An 18,386-nucleotide genomic window follows, 5' to 3' on the forward strand; every position below is an offset into this window, starting at 1 on the left:
CCTTTGGACCCCCCCCGGCCCCGGAGCAAAGCCATACTTGGGAGCGGCCAGGATCAGGTCCTGGTGGCCCTGGAGCGGGACGCAGCCCTGGGCAGGGCTCCCTGTGCTGGCCCGGGGTCAGGGAGGGCAAGGTCACCGTGACGGTGCCCACGGTGGGGTTACTGGGGGGCAGCCGAGGCTGTGACCCAGCCAGTGACCAGAGTGGGACCCAGCCCGTGAACTGGGCTGATAAAGCCAGGTGGGATGCTACCAGATGGGCATCCCAAGGGTGGCACCCACAGCCTGACCCCGGGCACCACGGGGCTCCAGGGTGAGCACAAGGACAGCCAGCATTGTCCCCTCTGAGGGACAAACCCCCCCAGAGCTGAGAAACCCCAGGGAGGAGGGTAACGGCAGGTCTTGCTCTCTCCCCGCAGTCTGTGGTCACGCTGGATGGAGGCAAACTCGTCCACGTGCAGAAGTGGGAGGGGAAGGAGACATCGCTGGTCCGGGAGCTGAAGGATGGGAAATTAGTTCTGGTAAGAAAATAGAAATGGTTTTAAATGGGAGGGGCTCTGCCCGGAACAGGGCGAGCTGGGAGCTGCACCAGCTCAGCACCACTGACCTCTCCACCGTCACTTCTGCCACCAGACTCTCACCATGGGCAACGTCGTCTCCACCCGTACCTACGAGAAGGCGACATAGACGCCGTCCCCAGCTCCCCCGCCCGTCACCCGGTGCCGCATTCGCCCCCCGCATCGCCTCCATCCTCGCCCCACGCCGGGCACGGCTTGCCGTGGTCTCGGAGCCCGCTGCGCCCGCCGGGGCTGCCTGCTGCCCCCGTCCCCATCGCCTCGTGGGGCTGCTTGGGGTTTGGGTGGTGGGTTTGCGGTTTGGGGTTGGTGGTTTGTTTTTTTTTTATTAATAATATGGGAAAACCCACCCGGAAAAATAATAAAGGTCATGTTGTTACAACTCTGTGATGAGTTTACTTGCAAAAAGGCTTTTCTGGCATGTGCTCACCCGTAGTGTTGAGCCACACAGGTCTCAGCCAGGCTGTGGGGAGGAGCGCGGGGGTTAAATCCAGCCTAGGCAGTGATGGGGTTAAACGACCAGTGATCCCACCTCAGCCAGTTCTCGGAGCTGTGGAAATAAGAGTTTGTTATGATTAGAAATATGCTTTTCCAGGGGGAATATTATTTTGCTCCCACGGCAGCTCAGTCGTCCAGGATCCGGGCACGCTCCATCCCAGCGAGAGCAATCTTCCGGCCACCAGTACAGGCGGGCACTCTCTGCCAAAGCATCAGCTGATGGTGCACGCCCAGCAGCGGGCCGAGGCAGGAATCAAGGTCACAAGCACTTTATGTCTGGGGTTGGGAAGGGAAGCAGCCCAAAAGGGGGGACTCGGCCACGCAGAACTGCAGCAAGCAGCACTGGAAAGGGCCAGGCGCAGGGAGAAAGGGCAGACTGCCTCCAGCAGCCCCGAGTCCTCCTCCTGCTACGCACACGGGCAGACGCCAGCCCCACTCGCTTCCAGAGGCACCAGGAGTGACTCAGCTCCCCCCCGTTCAGCACATCTGCCCTGGCAGGGACGAGCTGCTCCCCACAGACTTCCTCTGCGGTTGCCGCAGTCCAGAGTAACCCCAGACCCGGTGCGGGGCAGCCCAGCCATCCGCCATCCCTTCCCCCCCTGACCTTCAGCTCCAGTTACAAGATTTATGCTCCAGTTGCTCCTTACCAGAAGGCACCAAGCTTCTTGTAGGGGTCACCTCATCACACACCCCCTTCTCACCCCAGGGAACCTCTGAAAGCAGCCAAGACTTAAAAAAAAAAAAAAAAAAGCCACAAACACACCACCCTTTAACGTAGGTCACATCCCCTCCACGCAGCTCGCCCTATCTTTTCACTGCCCAAGACAAAATGTGGAGCACACAAAAGGAAAGACCCAGTACAAAGTACAACTGGAGATTGGAGAGATTTATTTTCCATCACTTACCAAGGCGGCAAACGCACCACAGTTAATGTTTACTTAATATATCTCCACTCCCCCACTTGCTTCTTACTCTTCCACTCCCAATGTTTGCAGACAGAATGAGTGAGGCTGGGGGAGAGTTTGCGGACCAAAGCCGAGGCTCTGCACCGGTACCGGCTGGGAGAACGTAGCCCCATCGCAGGGACCAGCAACAACCGCCCCTGTCCCCGAGCGCGGTGCGGGGACGGGCAGGGAGAGCACGGCTGCGCAGCTCCACGGGCAACTGGTCAGGGGCTGATGTCATGCAGGCTGGGCGCAGCTGGCCGCGCTGGCCAGGGGAGCCGCCGAGCACTGGCAGCTTCCCCAGTGAAACACGAGGCTACAGGATGAGAGAGGTGCCGACGAAGGGGTGTAATTAGCCAATTTTGGCAGGAGTGCCTACTGGTGGGAGAAAACGGCAGCCCGTGCCTAAGGTAACAGAGGACAACTTGTATCAGAGTCACCACCTGTAACACCACGCGCCGAGCGGTACTCTCGGGAGAGGGAAACTCCTGGTCCCTGGAGTGGGTTCAGTTCTGCTCGCTCCTTGTGGTGTGTGCCAGGGACCTTTAACGCCGGTGCCCCCACCTGCTCGCCTGCTCAATCCCGGGGCTTCTTCTTATGCTTCTTTTTCTTTTTCTTCTTCTGAGCCTTGCTGGGCTTCCCCGAATGCTTGCTCCTCTTGCTGGCCGGCTGAGCCCCATCGCTGTCTGAGTCCGAGCTGTCCGAGTCCGACTCGGAGGATTGCTTGTTCTTGTGCTTCTTTTTCTTTTTCTTCTCCTAGCAAACGAAGGAAAATAAATAATGAAAACCTTGCACGTGGGAAAACTGTCACTTGTGCTCACCAGGGCAGTGAGATACTTTCAGTAATGAGCGCCTTACAAACTGTGACAGGGGCGAGTCTGTTCCGACACAGAAGGTGCACACAGCACCAGTCAGGATTTAACCATCGCTGTTGGTCCACAGCTGCACCGGGCAGGGTACAGCGCCTACCAGAGCAGGGGGATATCAAAATGTAAATCCAAGCCTGAAAACCACTAGTTAAATCACAAGAAGAGTCCTTGCCATCCCTCCACGGTCAGAGCTTACTCCATTATTAAGGCTATTCTTTATTAATAGAGATTGGCAGGATGAAGCCTTATTGCCAACAAAATGGGTTTTTAAAACAGCCAGCTGGACGTGAGCGCCATCCCTGCTTCCCCACACCACCGTCAGCCCACAGACTGCCAGGAAACGAACGCCGATGCGCTGGAGCACTGATGACAGCACACCCATCTCCTTGCAGGAAAGCCCAAGCGATGCCAGTCAGAGTTTCTTGCAGCCGTCCCCAGAGGGGAGGCAGGATGAGGAAAGCGCCCTTTTGCAAGCAGCAACTCTTTGTACAATCTCAAAACAGATTGCACACCCGCCTGCCCTCGCAGCTTCCCGCCCCGGCAGAGGCCAGGGGCAGCGCCGAGCCCCCCTGGGCTGGGTTTCTGCAAAGCCTTGAAGCAACAGCCACGCAGAGCTCGAGGCCCGACATTTAGATGCAGAGTAAGAACAGCTGGTGCTGGAATAAAGCTCGTAGGGAACTCTGCAAGGGAGCCAAACCCTCCATTTTGAGGCATCTGACAGTTAACTACCCAAGCGGAGATTACCCTGAGATCAGTGCCGCGGTACACCTTCCACTGGAATCACATCAGGCAGAGCATCCCAAAGCAGAGAAAGGCTATTTAATGCTGCAGTAAAGCAATTTATGTATATTTAATTAGAAAGCAGTACTTGGGGAGAGGAGCTGACCTGCCTGTGCTGGCAGCACCCACAGCCCAGCTGCCAGCCCCGCTCTGCCCACCGCTTCACCCCTCTTCCAGCAAGGAGCGGGAGGAGAAGCGCTGACCGTAGCTCTCGGGAGCCGGCCGTGCCCTCCGGGCGCCAGGGAGCCCAAGGGCTGGGTACACCACCGCGCGGATGCGGCGGGCGGCAGAGTGAGGCTGGGCAGCCAGCACCAAGGCAAGCGGTCCCAGGGTCAGGAACGCAAGGGGCTCAAAAGGGATCTGCCAGAGTGGTCAGTTTTTGCACAAAAATATGCAAACATCCCAATCTGATGCCGGCTGCGCTCACCTTTCTAATTCCCTGGACACCCACAAAATTATCACGTAGACCAACTCTCAGAAAAAGACGGAAGACTGTTTTTTTTCCTCAGGTATATTCTATAGGAAGATGCTTTGAAAAAGAAATGATCCCCCTGCAAAACGAGTTAGTTATTTTCCCCTAAAACTCCTTGGTGCCGGGAAGTAAAGGAAAGCAGCATGCAGACGACTGAGCCACTAAAAAATAATTTTAATAATTTGCATATGCTTAAGACAAAGCTTCAGTTTTCTGTCCTAGTCCGGCAACACTGGCCTCCAACGATCCACCAGTTTCTCCCATGGCCACATCAAAAATCAGAGACCTTCCCATGCAAACAGCTATCGTGAATTTTCATTCTATTCATGGACATAAAGAGGACACGAGGAAAGAAGCAAAAGAGGGTTTCATGAAGCGCCCATGCGACTGCCTGCGAGAGACAGACACCACCAGTTCGGAACACAGCCCAGCGAGTAAAGCTTGCTGCTTTGACTAAGCCATTTTTTAAGCGTTTGTGCTTAAAGTGAGTTGCACCTTCCCGGGTGATCCACGTGTGCTCACTGCTCTGGAACTGGAGCATCTCTCTGCTGAGGAAAGGCTGAGGGACGTGGGGCTGTTCAGTCTGGAGAAGAGAAGACTGAGGGGGATCTCATCAATGCTCATCAATCCCCAAAGGGAGGGTGCCGGGGGGATGGGAACAGTCTGTGTTCAGTGGTGCCCAGTGACAGGACAAGAGGGAACGGGCACAAAGGTGACCATCGGCAGTTCCATCTCCACCTGAGGAGGGCCTTCTCTGCTGTGAGGGCGGCAGAGCAGTGGCACAGGCTGCCCAGAGAGGTGGGGGAGTCTCCCCCTCTGGAGCCATCCCAAACCCGCCTGGACGCCGTCCTGTGCCACTGCTGGAGGTGCCCCTGCTCTGGTGGGGGTGGACTGGGGGAGCTCCAGAGGGCCCTTCCAGCCCCCACCAGTCTGGGATGCTGTGATGTCCCACAGCTGAGATGGCACAGCAGCATTGCAGCTGGGGTCAAAGGCAGCTCTCAAAGCAGACCGTGAGCAAGGAGCCATGGCCATGGCAGTGCCTCCCATGCCAACCACCACCTCTGGAGGACTGAGGTCTCCGTTAGCAGTGCTAACGAGTCTGCTGAGCCTGCACCAACGGCTGAGGAAGCACAGGGCATTCACTTCAAAGCATCACTGGACCAGGAAAAGGGCTCTTGGTAAGCCAGACAAAAAGCCATGTCCTGTCGTCCCCATCCCTGTCCCCCCCTGCCCCCCCCGCCAATTCAAAGAGGTTGAATGATGGCTTGTTCAGAGCGTGACTGCGCACAGGCACAACGGGAGACAGACAGCAGTCAAATGACAGCCCCAAACATAACATACAAACGTGTTTTACATTCCACTATGGAAAGGAGTGTAATGGAGAAGCCTGGAGCCCCCAAGCCAACAATGCCACTTATTCTCTTTGCCAAGAGCGTTCCAAATGACCTCAAGGCCACCCTTGGGCTTGCAGAAAGTTTGACTGGGAGAGGTTTGCTCTAAGTCACCCCCACCTTGGCAGGGCTGTTAATGCCATGCACTGATTTCAGGAGGAAGCAGAAAGCAGCAGCAAGCCCAAGGGCACGGTTACGCCAGTCACAGGACTACAGGCAGGACAAGTCCTCAGGGAGGCCACCCTCCTGGCCAGCTGCTGCGGATATCCACAGCCAGCCTAGAAGCTAAGCCAAGGGAGAGAAAACGAACGCATGATTAGATGAAGGGAACAGTGGCAATCAGCCACGGATACATGAGATACCTGTACAAAACCAGAAGGAGTGGTGTGGGCAAGTATTTCCACCTGCTCCAGCACAACCAGGCGCAGCACTGGGCTGGCCATGGGGGCTAAAGGTCTGAACCCGGTGCTGCCACCGGTTTTGTGGGTCCAGCGTGAGATACTCCCTCGGGCACCGCAGGTGCTGCCTTAGGCCTGTTACACATCCACCCCACCCAAGGGAAAAGAACAGCCGTGGCTGGAAATGGATTGGAAAGCATCCACGTAAAGAAAACTCGCTTCACAGAAGGAAGCCAGAGACACTGTAGCATTTGCATATTCACCCAGAGGACTGCAAACTAAAAAAAAAAAAACAGCACTCACCTGTTCGAAACAAAAGCCAGAAGGAACTGCTGAGCACGGCATGAAAAATAAGGCAAAGACTTATTCCTCCAAAGGGAGGAATAATCCCTTGCAGTAACTGAGTTTTACATCCCAACATCATCTGCTGTAGGCTTGGAGGTGCTCAGGTGGCTCACCAAGGCAGGCCAGCACGTTAAAGCCAAGCCCATGCTGTATTTAGGTACACGTTAACAGCAAGGGCACAGGGGTGCTGGTAGCCCCCCAGCGCCACCCACAACCTTCCCCTGAAAGGTAAATTGTCTTAAAATTGCTTGGGGAAAAAGTGTCCCCATGCGGAGAGCACACAGAAGGCTGGGTTCCCCCCTCCTCCCAAGAGACATTTCTTCCATTAGCTTCAGCCACTTCCAGACAAGTGCAGTTTCCACATGAAGATTAATACACTGGCTTACGGGAAGACAAGCCCCGTCTGTCTACATTTCATTTAAAACCAACATATTTTCCTGTAAGAGTGGGGACACAAAAGGCCCAGCTAAAGACATCAATTTAGCATGGATTGTGCGTCGTAGCACCAGACACAGGCTATCAATTAGGGACAACAGAGCTAGTAGCTTATTTAATGTGAAACAGAACAACACTTTTAGGGAGGTGGACGAGCAAAGGAAATGCATGGCTTGGCGTTGAACATCAAGCAGAAGCCTCTGGGACTCTGGGGAAGAGAGCAGAGGACTGAGTTCGCTCCACACCTAGCAGACCCTGGGCAGGTATCAGTTTTCTGCAGCTTCACAACAGCGCTATGATCATTGATGTCACCCAAAATTTGAGTGTCTACATTTTTCTGTGAGATAATACCAGATTCACTTCAAAGTCCCCTACCCACAGACTAAGGGCAGAAGCAAATCATAACAGTCTTTAGAAGAGGATGGTGAAGAGTTAAATCTTCTAGAGAAAAGGATGCAGCAAAGAGTATTTTCTCAAGCTTTTCCAGCCTGTGCACATGGTGAGAAAGTTTGACAAGACCTTAACAACTAACAGAGTCTCATTCCAGAGCTTGGGAAACTTTCTCAGCACGTGAAGGCTGAAGACAGGACAGGATGTCACACCAGTCCCTTCAGGATTATAAGGGAAATAAAAATACACACGTGGACATTGTGCTGGCTGAAGAAAAAGAAAAGAAAATCAACCAGACCTCAGTCTCCCCTTTTTGGGGGTTTCTAACAGGCAAACTGCTCACACCAACGCATAAGCAGCACTTTCAGTGCAGTACTGCAAGCACCACAGCATAAGCACATGCTGGACTGCAAATACTGCAGGGAATAAGCCAGAGACCGAAGAGCTTAACATTTTCTGTAGCAGGAGGCAGTGCTGCTGCAAAATCATTCTGCACAAGCAGCATCCTTCTATTAGACCACAGATTTCTTTAAACTCTAGCATCCCGGTACTGGGAGACACTCCACTGGTTACCAGTCGACTCACCATTGCGTAAGCAGGAACGTTTCTCTGGTTTTCAGATTGTTTCTCTAGTTTTTGGATCAGTGAGGGTAGAGCCAAAGCAAAGGCCAGATTTCTGCCTCCGGCAACAGCAGCAAAGCCCTGCCGCACCCAGAGCTTCATACTGGTCTCCACAACCAATGGCTGCTGATGGATGAAGCTCAACTCAGCTTTCAGGCACACCCAGGCACTCCCGCAGAACTGCCAACACTGCATTTGTGTCAACATTTTGAGCGGATTTTGCCCAAGCAGACTTTCACTGTAAAGACACAGTGGGCCAACAAGTATGAAGACCTGCACGTTATGGTTCCTTGCACATCCTGTCCAATTTATGTAACGATTACAACTCTACCAAAACAGAACAAACTCTCTCATCTACAAAACCTGTATTGGGAGCTGGCACGCAGAAGAGCAACAGGCAGGGCTAGAGCCTGATAGCGCTGGTTCTCCTACTGCTCCAGTTACTTTCAGAAAGCTGACAATAAGAGGGGACGACATGAGCACACTGGGCTTTCTCCTCTCCTTTGTAAAGAAAGTTGCTCAGGGCTATGCTTTAAGAACGTTACAACAGTTCATTCCTTCTAAAGGTATTTGATTTTGAGATAAGAGGGGAGTGTCCAGAACTCTCCAAGAAGTTGAAATATTTTTCGCCAGACCCTTTTGTGGAGTTATGGTCTTATTAGGAGACTTTATGACTGCCCTTGTGAAAAGTTAGAATGGATTTCCAGACACGCGTCTTCCTGTGTCACCAGAGAGGTGCCTGTATTCCTTCCATGGTTTTTTAATTCTTAAAAAGAAAAAATAAAAAAGTGCAATTCCACCATCCAATTTAATTCCAAACAAAATTCGTTATGTAAATCTAAAGGTATTACTGAATCCCTTGTTTGAGGACCAGTTGGAATTAATCTGACGAGAAGAATCCAGTCATTAAATCGATAGAGCACAGTTCAGAAAAGCCCAGATAAGGACAATAAGAGATCAGCATAGTGCGTGAAGAGCTGTGCCCTAAACTAATGCCATTTAAGAACTAGTAAAACAAGTACCAGCTACAAGCGAAGATGGATTAAGTAAGGCTTGATGAACTACAGGTCACTGAACAAACAACAGTTAAGAAGGTGTGGTTTTTACATGAAGAGACAACATCTGCAAGCAGACTGCCTGGAAGTTTTCTACATGGTGGGAGAAAGAGCAGCAAAGTCTACCGAAAAGCCATCACATTTACTATGCAATCCCAATGACCATGGCAAAACTACCCCAGGGATAAGTAAGTTAATCAATGTATCTGAGCAGAAGATGGGATGCGTTTGTAGAATTCAAATTAAAGGGTTATTCCTCGTGTTGAAACAGCAGATCTTTTCTTGAAAGCCAGACAGGAGACAAAAATCAGAAGGGTCTGTTTCTTCTCAGCACGCCTCCCTCCCACACAAGCTCAGCACAGGCACGCTGTGGCGTTCCCATAGGAGCTCCTTCACCCTGCGACCCAAAGAGTAAAAGTGAAAGGGATGCAGCCCCGTGCCTGCACAGCTGCCAGCGACTCCTTGGAAGATCTCCGGTGCTTCCACACGGTGCTGCGACAGCAGCATCTCCACTTCTCAAGTTGCTTATTTTCTCAGGGATTACAGGAGGCAGGACAGTGCTCTCATGTGCAGAGCACTAACAGGGTGATCTGTCATTAGAAAGACTTGTGCCCTCGGTCACACCAGAAGCCTGGGCCAGCGCAGAGACCTGAAGCCTCCAGCTGTCTCTTACTTCTGCAAGAGGTTCAGGTAAGAGGAAAGTGAGGAACCACCGAGAAGAAAAAAAAGGGAGCGAGGACCCCAGCATATCTCTGTAAGGAGAGGAGTCTTTGGAGAGAGTGAAGAGCACCCAGGGACTGCCAGGAAGCATCAGATCGAGGAAACAGAAAATGTTGATCATGAACAACCAAAAACATTAATACCATTGCTATGACACTAAATGGATGCTTGGTGGATAGCAGTTCCCTATATGCTCATTTAAAAATATAAGCTCTACATTTATGTTACAAACATCAGATGAGATGGGGTCAGCAAGGCAATTGTTACTAGGTAGATTGAGCTATTTCTACTTAGTGTAAATCCCCGCGGGGCTCTAGGCAAGCAGGGAAGCGCACGGTGGCTCCCAGACAAGATCACAGCAGGCACTCGAGACAACAAGAGAGCTATTCATTTCAAGGATCCCACATCCTGCCTCTAAAAAGCTCAAAGTTTCATTTTCCAGCACTGGAAAACATCTGAAAACTTTTGATCTCCTCCTTGAGAAGGGAGGAGGATCAAAAGAACAAGCAAGATTTCAAGGAAGGCTGTTAATCTGCAGGCCCCCAAAAATATTAGTGACCCACATATTCTGTAGTCTCAGCAGGGCAAGACTCCACAGGGACTCCCCACGCCCTTGGATGAGCACTGATACGATAACGAGCTATTTGCGCACCTCTTAGTGTTATTTTCCCCCACAGCATTTAAATAACAGTTACACAAGCCTTTACCAGACCCACCATCATCACTGCTAGAGGGAAGAGAACCCAAGGCAGGAGAAGCCAGCACCCCTGGAGTATTACCCATGGCCTGCTCTCGCACTGCTCCGTGGCAAGAGAGAAGCCCAACGTTTGAAGTCCAGAAAGGTCAGAGTCGCGGTTAGCCTGGGATCTGGGAGACGACGCGGTTGAATGGCGTGCTTCCGAGATCAGAATAGAAAGAAGAGTACATCTATTTTCTATCGCCGCATAACAACACTCAGCAGACAAGTCCAAGACATTCTTGAGTAAGAGCCTAGGTAGTGGGGAATCCATCTTGGGATGGAACCACACAACAGGATCTACAGTCAAGAGAGATCCCATTCTCGCTACTGGGTCAGCTACCCAGAGCCTTACTGTGCAAGCAAGAGCTGCAGATTAGAAATGGAATTCACGCTAATTTAATTTTGTACTGACTGTAGGGCAGAAACAATTACAGGGCAGAGACCTACACAAGGAAAGTCATGACACACCTGACTTCTACCTGAGTGCAGTGGCCACCTACAATCCCACAAACAGCCCCAGCTACCCCTCTCTTATTTAATTAAGAGTGCAAAGTGCCATAAACCAGATTACCAGTGAAAAACGTGACTGGAAGCAAGATTTCAGCTATACCAATGTCACTCTGGACTGCTCTGAGCACTGCCACCAAAATGCACTCCTCTGCTCCCTGTTGCCAGCATCTGCAGTCTCACCTACCAGCACCATTACTGGTGTAACTCCTGGGAGAACTGAGCCCTCAAGTAGTTAGTTCTCACTGTGCAATTGCTGACACCATTCTTGTCCCTCTCCAGTAAAAAGGAAATCCACCACCTTTCCTGCCTGTTGCCCCCTCCAGGGATACAGACAGGCCATAGAGCTGGAAAGAGAAAAAAAAAAAGAAAGAAAAAAAAAAGAGGGGCTTTGGAAGTGTAATTAAAGTTGGAGTCCAGTTGTGACGGGGCTGATGAAACAGTTTATTTACTGAAGTCTAGAACTGGAATACTCATTGCTGTATAAACAGACTGACCACCAAACACTCCCGTTTTGGATTCAGGTCTCCCCCACGTTTTATAGCAGCATGCTCTGAAGCCAGAGTTCAAACACTGGACATAAAAGGTCTCTTATCTCTTGATATGTTCACATCTACAAAAATTGCTTTAGAGCCTGGGAATGGAGTATGGTCCCTGTGCAAATACAACCAGCGATTTTGCCCTGGCACGTGCAGATAAGGCGAGTTCACATCACACTGGCTGGGTCAGGATACCCCCTGGAGCAAGGCAGCAGGGCATTTAGTGCAGATGAAAGAAAGGTGTCAGGGTAAGAGCAGCGAGAAGGGAGGGGAAACAGGGTTATTGGCAAGAATCACAGAAATTCAGGAAACTGAGGCAATTTCTGTAGAGCCTCACAAAGACCAGGGTTAAAAAAAAAAAACAACCAACTTTTCTCACTATAAGGAGTATCTTTTGAGAACTGCATTATAGCACAAAAACCAGTTTAACAAGAATACAGGGAGAAAGTATGAGAATTACTAAAAGGTCCGCAGAGGAGATTCCTGGTTTTGCTACAGAACCTGCACAACACTGAGCCACTTTCTCAGCCCAGAACCAGCTACTCATAACCACGTTGCTGTAGTAAATCACAGATAAAACTACAGAGAAAAATTATCTGGCTCATTTTTCCAGGTCAGCAGTGGGGCACCTCGTACCTTTTTCCGTTTTTTTGAAGAATCGTCAGTCAGGCTCGTCTTTTTATCTCTTTCATATCCCGCTGCTGCCACCTCCTCTTCCTCCTCTTCTGGAATGAGGCTATATTTGGTACCTCCAGGCTGCACAAAACACTCCTTGGCAAAATGACCTGTAAAATAGTGTTTGAAGGAGCAACGCACCCACCTTTTTTTCTTTTTTTTTTTTTCTTAAACAGCGCACATTCAGACATCTGAAGTGCCACCAATGATCTTTTTATTATTAGTCACAGTAAGGAGAATCTACACTGTATTTTTTGTCCTAGCATTTCAGCTAGTTTAACGTGCCCTGATTAAACAAGCCAGGGGAGCAAAGGCAACCTGGGTCATTCTGGAAAGATTAGTCAGGTAAAAAACTAGACACTTGCATCTGAACAGCGCAACTGGTAGAAACATGTTTGCACAAGGCCTTAAACAGCATGGAAAAGTATACGGGAAAGGCAGTAAATTGGTGTGACAGGCACCTGGTAAATGAGACCAAAGCCACAAACAGAGGGGAAATCAGCTCATTCTGGTTCTAGCCTTTCTACTCCAGAGACATCAAAGCTGACCTATGAACAGTCATAGTGGAAACTGCAGATAGATAGCATCTGCCTGCCCGTTATGAGTAGACATCATCATTAAAAAGCAGACTGGAAATATGCAGAATCCAGCTTAAAGTTTTGGGGGTTGTTTAAAATGGTATTTTAAAGATCGGTATCTACCACTACAGAGAATCATATTCATTATTAACCTTCTCCAGATTAGCATTAACTCCAGTTTAACTACTCTATGGCTAAATAACATAAAACAAGTAGGGTACAGCAAAAACTCCCATGTACAAAAAACTACTTTATGCCTCAGCAACGTGCAGAAAGCTACTGAAAAGGCATCACGTAAGATAACTTCATATTGCTGAACTAGGCAAAACACAAACATTTCACCAGGTTAAAAAAACAAAACAAACCCAGTTGTTTTCAGCTCTAAAACAGTGCTCACAAGTTAACATAGCGTTCCCAACAACCAATCAGTAATTTCCACTGATCTTTCTTCAGAATTACATGATCTGTTGAAGGCATATATTTATTTCTTAAAATGCAAAACTGGAATGAGACCTCAGCTACGACTTATTAACACAAATACTGCAAAAAGGGAATCTGTACTGAACCTGTACTCGGTAAGAGGGTTCTTTACAAGAAGCTTAAAGGGATGTGATTTTAAGAAAAAAACATTTATAACAGGATATCAGTTAAGTCTTTCCTTTTCGTAACAAGTAATAGAAAATGCAGTTCTCCTCTAAGAGAGGCATGTGGAAGCAAAACTCAGTCCTTACACACAACCACAAGACAGACATCCTATCTATGGGTCACTACCTGGTTAGAACAAGGCTACATCAAAAGAACAAGACAACGCTGCATGAACGTACCTTTGCAACCACATTTCTTGCACACAGTGTTCAAGACAGCTTCAAGCGTGATCTTCTGACTAGTATAGTCTCTGAACATGCGTTTTTTTCTCTCATCCTGACTGCAAAGAGAAGGACAGTTCCATTTTCAATCCACTCTCATCGTTAACCCTGTATATTTATACAGACACAACCTAAACACAAGCTTTTTTTTCAAATGTTGCTCTAAAAACACCACTTAATCAGCTAAACCAATGAATGGAGCTGACCAACTAACTGCTCATTAGAATAAACCACATTGTTAAGAGCATAATGGTCATTTCTACTTTTGAGATTAACTGAGCCCTCTCTACACAAAGCAGACAAATGCAGGGAGCTGCACTTATGTCCTTACACTAACATCTGTGTTTTGTTTGTGATTAGACACACATATATATATACTTGCCCAGTATGAAAATAAAGGAATTTTATTTGACCTGCAAGAGATACAACCAAAAAAAGAAAGGTAGACAAAGAAGCTCTGAAACATCCAAGCAGTTAAGATTTGATTTTGTGGCATGCAAAAGCGAGACAAACCCCCAGCTGGAATGAACAGTCCTTCCAGCACAAGCACAAGACCGTCACAACGCAGGAATGAAAATCTGGCTGCGGTGCGAAGGGCTTGAACTCCCTGCAACCCCCCACCTGCTCCTGCCTGCCACCAGGGGAGTGCCTTCAATCAACCCTTCAGCTCCCAGGAAGAGCCCCCCTCACCCTCTAAAGGAGGGGGGAACCCAGAGAATAAGTATGGCAGGAAAGCCAGGAATGCAAGGCAGGGAAAGGCAGGCAGTAGCAACCCGTCTGATCTGTTATATTCTGCTCAGTAGATTTACCTACTCAAGAGAAACATTGTTGGGATCGAGATCTTTTCCTGTGCCTTGGTTAACAACCTTCATGGAGAGGGAAAGCTTCAGTTTGTCATCTTTCATCTGAAAGAGAAAGACTTGGACTGAGAAGAATAAATGACAATGATGTTAATCAATACAGAGTGTCTGGAGGCCTATAGAGAAGGAAGGAAACTGTCAGACAGCAAAGAGCAGCGCTACAAAAGACACCACATGAAGGTGCTTTTCTTCTACTATTTCATAGCTGCATTTACATTTTAGAGTATTCTAGCTAATGAAATAGCTTCTGTTAAGCAGCTATCTCAGTAATAAGACAAGATCAAACTATAGGTCCATTCAGGTTAATATTCTGGTCTTGATGTGACCAAACCCGAGTGCATCTTTGGAAGCTTCGTTGTAATTCTCAAATCATCCACCCCCAAGGCAGCTCCCCTTAGACCAGTACTTTGGCCAACTTGCATCCTGAAAAGGAAAACTTTATATCCTTCTATTAGTCTCCTAAGATGATCGAACTAGGAGATGTTTTCAGTATCTCTAGTAGGATTCAGAAAAGAGTAAGACCCTAATATGTCCTTGATTGCCACATTATGGCTTTAGAAGCAAGCTTTTTTAAGCTTTTCTTGCAACTTTCTGCATTTTCACCAATGCTGCTACTGAAGGTATTTCTATTTTGTCTGTTTATGACATTTATATAGTTATTAGCAGGCAATCTAACAATGAACTCTTCCTTCTGCCCCTTGCCTCTACAGCAGAGGCCAGGAAGCCAACAACTGTGTTCCAGACAAAGAAAACAGTGGCTTAATAAAAATTCACACAAACAAAATTTAAAAAAAAAAGCACACCACAGATGGCTAAAAAAAAAAAGCTTTAAAGTCTTTCATACAGTTTTCCTACACTGTGTAAATAACACCAAGTTTCTCAACCCATTTCCCTTATCTCACACAAAATGAATCCTTGTTCTGTACATCAACCCGATTATCTCTTTCCAAAAAAACATGCAAAGCATTTATGGCCAAATCCTGTGTGACTTTGAACTGAACGCTTCCACCTCGATTTCAACAAAATACAGTCAGCTTGCTTTGTTTCCGTGGCTCACCAAAGAAAGACTTCAGTTTTTGTTCCAAGTAATCTTTAAATACAAACGATACTCGTCACATTTTATGGAGAAGAAAAAGCAATGTAGATTATACACTGAAAAAATGTATAATGCTCTTACTTCAAAAGAAACAAAAAGCCTCTGTATTTTCTCATAGGCATAATGCACTGCCACTGATACGTCCTTGAAAGCAAACAAACAAAAATCTCAGCTTCTTCTAAGAACACGGCTGTCTTTAGAAACAGTTAATGAACTGTGTTTATATCAGCTCTTATCTTGCTATGCTCTCAAATTGCTCATTTAGCCACCAAATCACACAGTTAAGGTGATACAGCTGCGAAGGGGTGTGGAGGGGAAGAAAGGGAAGCTTTTTGTTCCTTTTAAGCCAAAAGATTTTATGAAGTCCCTTTTTCTGAACTGCATTGTTGCAAATCACAGAAGCCATGGGACCAAAGTCACATCTGGGGGTAAAGAGAATTCACCCGTCTGTAAAACAGAGCCCGTAAGACCCCAACAAAGTGACAGGAACGCACAGCCTCTTTATACAGAAGTTCTCAGTGGTTTTGCAGTCTACTTTATCTACACAGCACTAAAACAAGAATTAATGTTACCTCTTTTCCAATAAGCTTCACCCATACTTTGTCTCCAACATCTACTATCTCTGAGGGTTTATCCACGCGGCAGGAGGACATGTGAGTCCTATGGACAAGGCCTGGTCATGGTTTTGGAAGAGAAGAAAGGGGAAAAATAAAGACAAATCTCCACTGAATTTCAGTTTTGCCCTCTAGGACAGCAGTCTCCAAAGTGGGGTGGATGTGACACTTACCCTTTAGGGTGTGGGAAGAAATTTTTGTATCATTAATAAATAAAAGAAATTAAAAAATTAATAATACTTGTTTTATCTTGAGCTCATCTTTCTTTAATTTCTGGTTTTGAGTATGTTTTAAAATGTACATAACATTAAGACCGTATTACACATATATAATTTATAATAAAATATACATACATTGAGGGGGGTGTGCTCAAAAATTTTTTAACTGAGGGTTAACCAATTTTAACTGACCAGGCACTGGGGGTGCACAATCAAAAACGTTTGGAGACCACTGCTCAGGGAGACAAGGAACACATTGAGCAGTTGCCCTAAGCAAAACTAGTCATTTCTTTCCTCCAGTACATTATGGAGGTGAGAATCAACTAGTTGCATCAATCAAACATTATAAGTTTATCCAGATCTGCTCCAAATTAACTCAGAAAAGCAAGTCCCCAAAGCAGTCTTTTCACTCAAAATATCAGACGCCCATACGGAAAACTGTAGCAGGCACCAACACCTCTCCCTTCCTGCCTGTCCTGAGGCCACCCCAAGCACCAGAGAATAAAGAGCCCATTTCACGCATCAGCAGCACAATACTTCGCTGGCAAAGGCAAAAGCATGAAACACCAAGGCTGCCCTGATCTCGCATAACTGCAAGGTGACACAGCCCCAAGGCTGTATTTGAATTTGCACGAATGACATGTGGGCTACAGGGTTACACAAGGGAGGATAAATACGGAAACACACCTTGCTGTTCAAGCTCATATTTCAGGGTCCATTTGTGTCTCAAAGCAACTTCCCTCCAGCAGCTGTACTTCTGTCCAAAACCTTTTATTAGAACTGGCACTACAGTGACTGGACTTTAAGGGGAGAGTGGAGAAAGGATTATTTGTGGGCCTACCGGCACCTGACAGAACAGCCCCCTTCTGCTGCTTCTTTTGTAAAACGAGTTTGTTTCACTGCAGGTACCCCACAAACGTAGAAAGAGCTTTAAGTCGGCTTTTCTGGCTTATTTTTTTATTTGAACTTTATTTGTATCAGTCATAATAGTAGTAGGTCGGACAAATTATTTAACTGTAGAAAGTTTCTATAGTTTGTCCAATACCTTAAAATGATTCTCTAAAATATCCTGAAGCCCTCCAAGTCTTTTTGGTACTCATGCAAACATGCCATGGTATTCTAATTTCTTTCTGAGAAACTCAATTTCTTCCTAATTTAGGAAAAAAAACACCTTTTTCTAAGCTTTTTCTAAAAGCTAGCATCCCCCCAATTCTGAGGACGACTGCTTGGCTTGAACACACTAACATGAAACAACATCTGAACAAAATAAGAGAAACAAACCTTGCTTCCTGCAGCCTGGAATTTTTATAAATGCCCCATATTCCGTCACTGTAGCAACCTGTGAAGAAAATCAATACAACACCTAAGGCAAAGCCCTTCACAAAACACCTGTTTGGAAACCACAGGTTAGAATCACAGACTGGTTTGTGTTAGAAGAGACTTTAAAGATCCTCTCGCTCCAGTCCCCCCTGCCCTGGGCAGGGACACCTCCCCCCAGCCCAGGTTGCTCCAAGCCCCATCCAACCTGGCCTTGAACACCTCCAGGGATGGGGCAAAAATATGCACAAAATGTCTACACAGTTCTCCTGCTTTCCTTCATTTTTAGATGTCAAGGCAGGTCCCGCACTGCAACGCTTCAAACTCTGGAGCAGGTACAGTCAGCCTACCACTCCTACATTAATCAGATAAGCAGCTTATATGTATATGCATATACATCTATACGTATGTACATAAACACACAGAAACACATATACAGGTGGGTATTTATTTTTTACAGAACTGTCAGTTACCCAAACTTCCACTGAACTAAGCTGTGCCTAAAACAATAAAATAAGGAGACAAAGCAGCAGGTCACAGCCTGTAACGCCTCCTGGGGTGGCGACACCGGCAACAGCCCCACACACCTCTCCCTGGAAGATGGCATAAAGTTCGGGCAGCGCCTCCATCCCTGCAGCCCTCGCTGGCTCCAGACAAGAGAGGCTCCCAACGCCGGCTAAATTGTGAGACACCTTGAAGAGAAATACTTAATTAACGCACGAAATCATCTGCGGCCAACCCTATTAGCAGCCAACGGCGAGGAGTTAATTTGGACTGAGGCTGCAGCCCGGCACCGACCCCTCGGCCAGTCACAGGCGCCGCGACGCTCACTGCCCGCACACCGCGGGGTTCCGCGGCTCTCACCGGCTCGGTGGGTCGGCTAGGCC

The 18,386-nt window shown here is 47.9% G+C and overlaps 2 protein-coding genes across 3 annotated transcripts in view; one reads left to right on the forward strand and one right to left on the reverse strand.

Moving 5' to 3' along the window:
* The window catches only part of FABP3 (fatty acid binding protein 3, muscle and heart (mammary-derived growth inhibitor)), a 3,165-nt gene extending 2,481 nt beyond the window's left edge, over positions 1–684 (forward strand). Inside the window, exons 3-4 of the mRNA XM_009893022.1 lie at positions 417–518; positions 631–684. Of these exons, the coding sequence (XP_009891324.1) occupies positions 417–518; positions 631–684 (156 nt within the window). The remainder of the gene's footprint in view (positions 1–416; positions 519–630) is intronic.
* Positions 685–2,590: 1,906 nt separating this feature from the next.
* On the reverse strand, positions 2,591–18,128 carry ZCCHC17 (zinc finger, CCHC domain containing 17). Of its 2 annotated transcripts, none has more exons than XM_009893004.1 (7): positions 18,087–18,128; positions 17,464–17,521; positions 15,923–16,023; positions 14,208–14,299; positions 13,353–13,453; positions 11,912–12,060; positions 2,591–2,767 (listed from the first exon to the last, which is right to left on the reverse strand). In XM_009893004.1, the coding sequence occupies exons 1-7, from the start codon at positions 18,126–18,128 to the stop codon at positions 2,591–2,593; spliced, it is 720 nt and encodes a 239-aa protein (XP_009891306.1). The 2 variants fall into 2 exon arrangements, with proteins under 2 accessions (XP_009891306.1, XP_009891305.1); XM_009893003.1 differs by having other exon boundaries at positions 2,591–2,770.
* Positions 18,129–18,386: the final 258 nt, after the last annotated feature.

Source organism: Charadrius vociferus, unplaced genomic scaffold (assembly GCF_000708025.1).
Source record: "Charadrius vociferus isolate BGI_N301 unplaced genomic scaffold, ASM70802v2 scaffold459, whole genome shotgun sequence".
In the NCBI taxonomy this organism is placed as follows: Eukaryota; Metazoa; Chordata; class Aves; order Charadriiformes; family Charadriidae; genus Charadrius; species Charadrius vociferus.

Coding starts and splice junctions, on each gene's coding strand:
- ZCCHC17 (XM_009893003.1), bottom strand. CDS start 18,128: ATGGAGGCGCTGCCCGAACTTTATGCCATCTTCCAGGGAGAG. Junction 14,300..15,922: donor TGAAGCTTATTGGAAAAGAG/GTAACATTAATT, acceptor TTTCTCTTTCAG/ATGAAAGATGACAAACTGAA. Junction 12,061..13,352: donor CAAGAAATGTGGTTGCAAAG/GTACGTTCATGC, acceptor ACTATTTTACAG/GTCATTTTGCCAAGGAGTGT.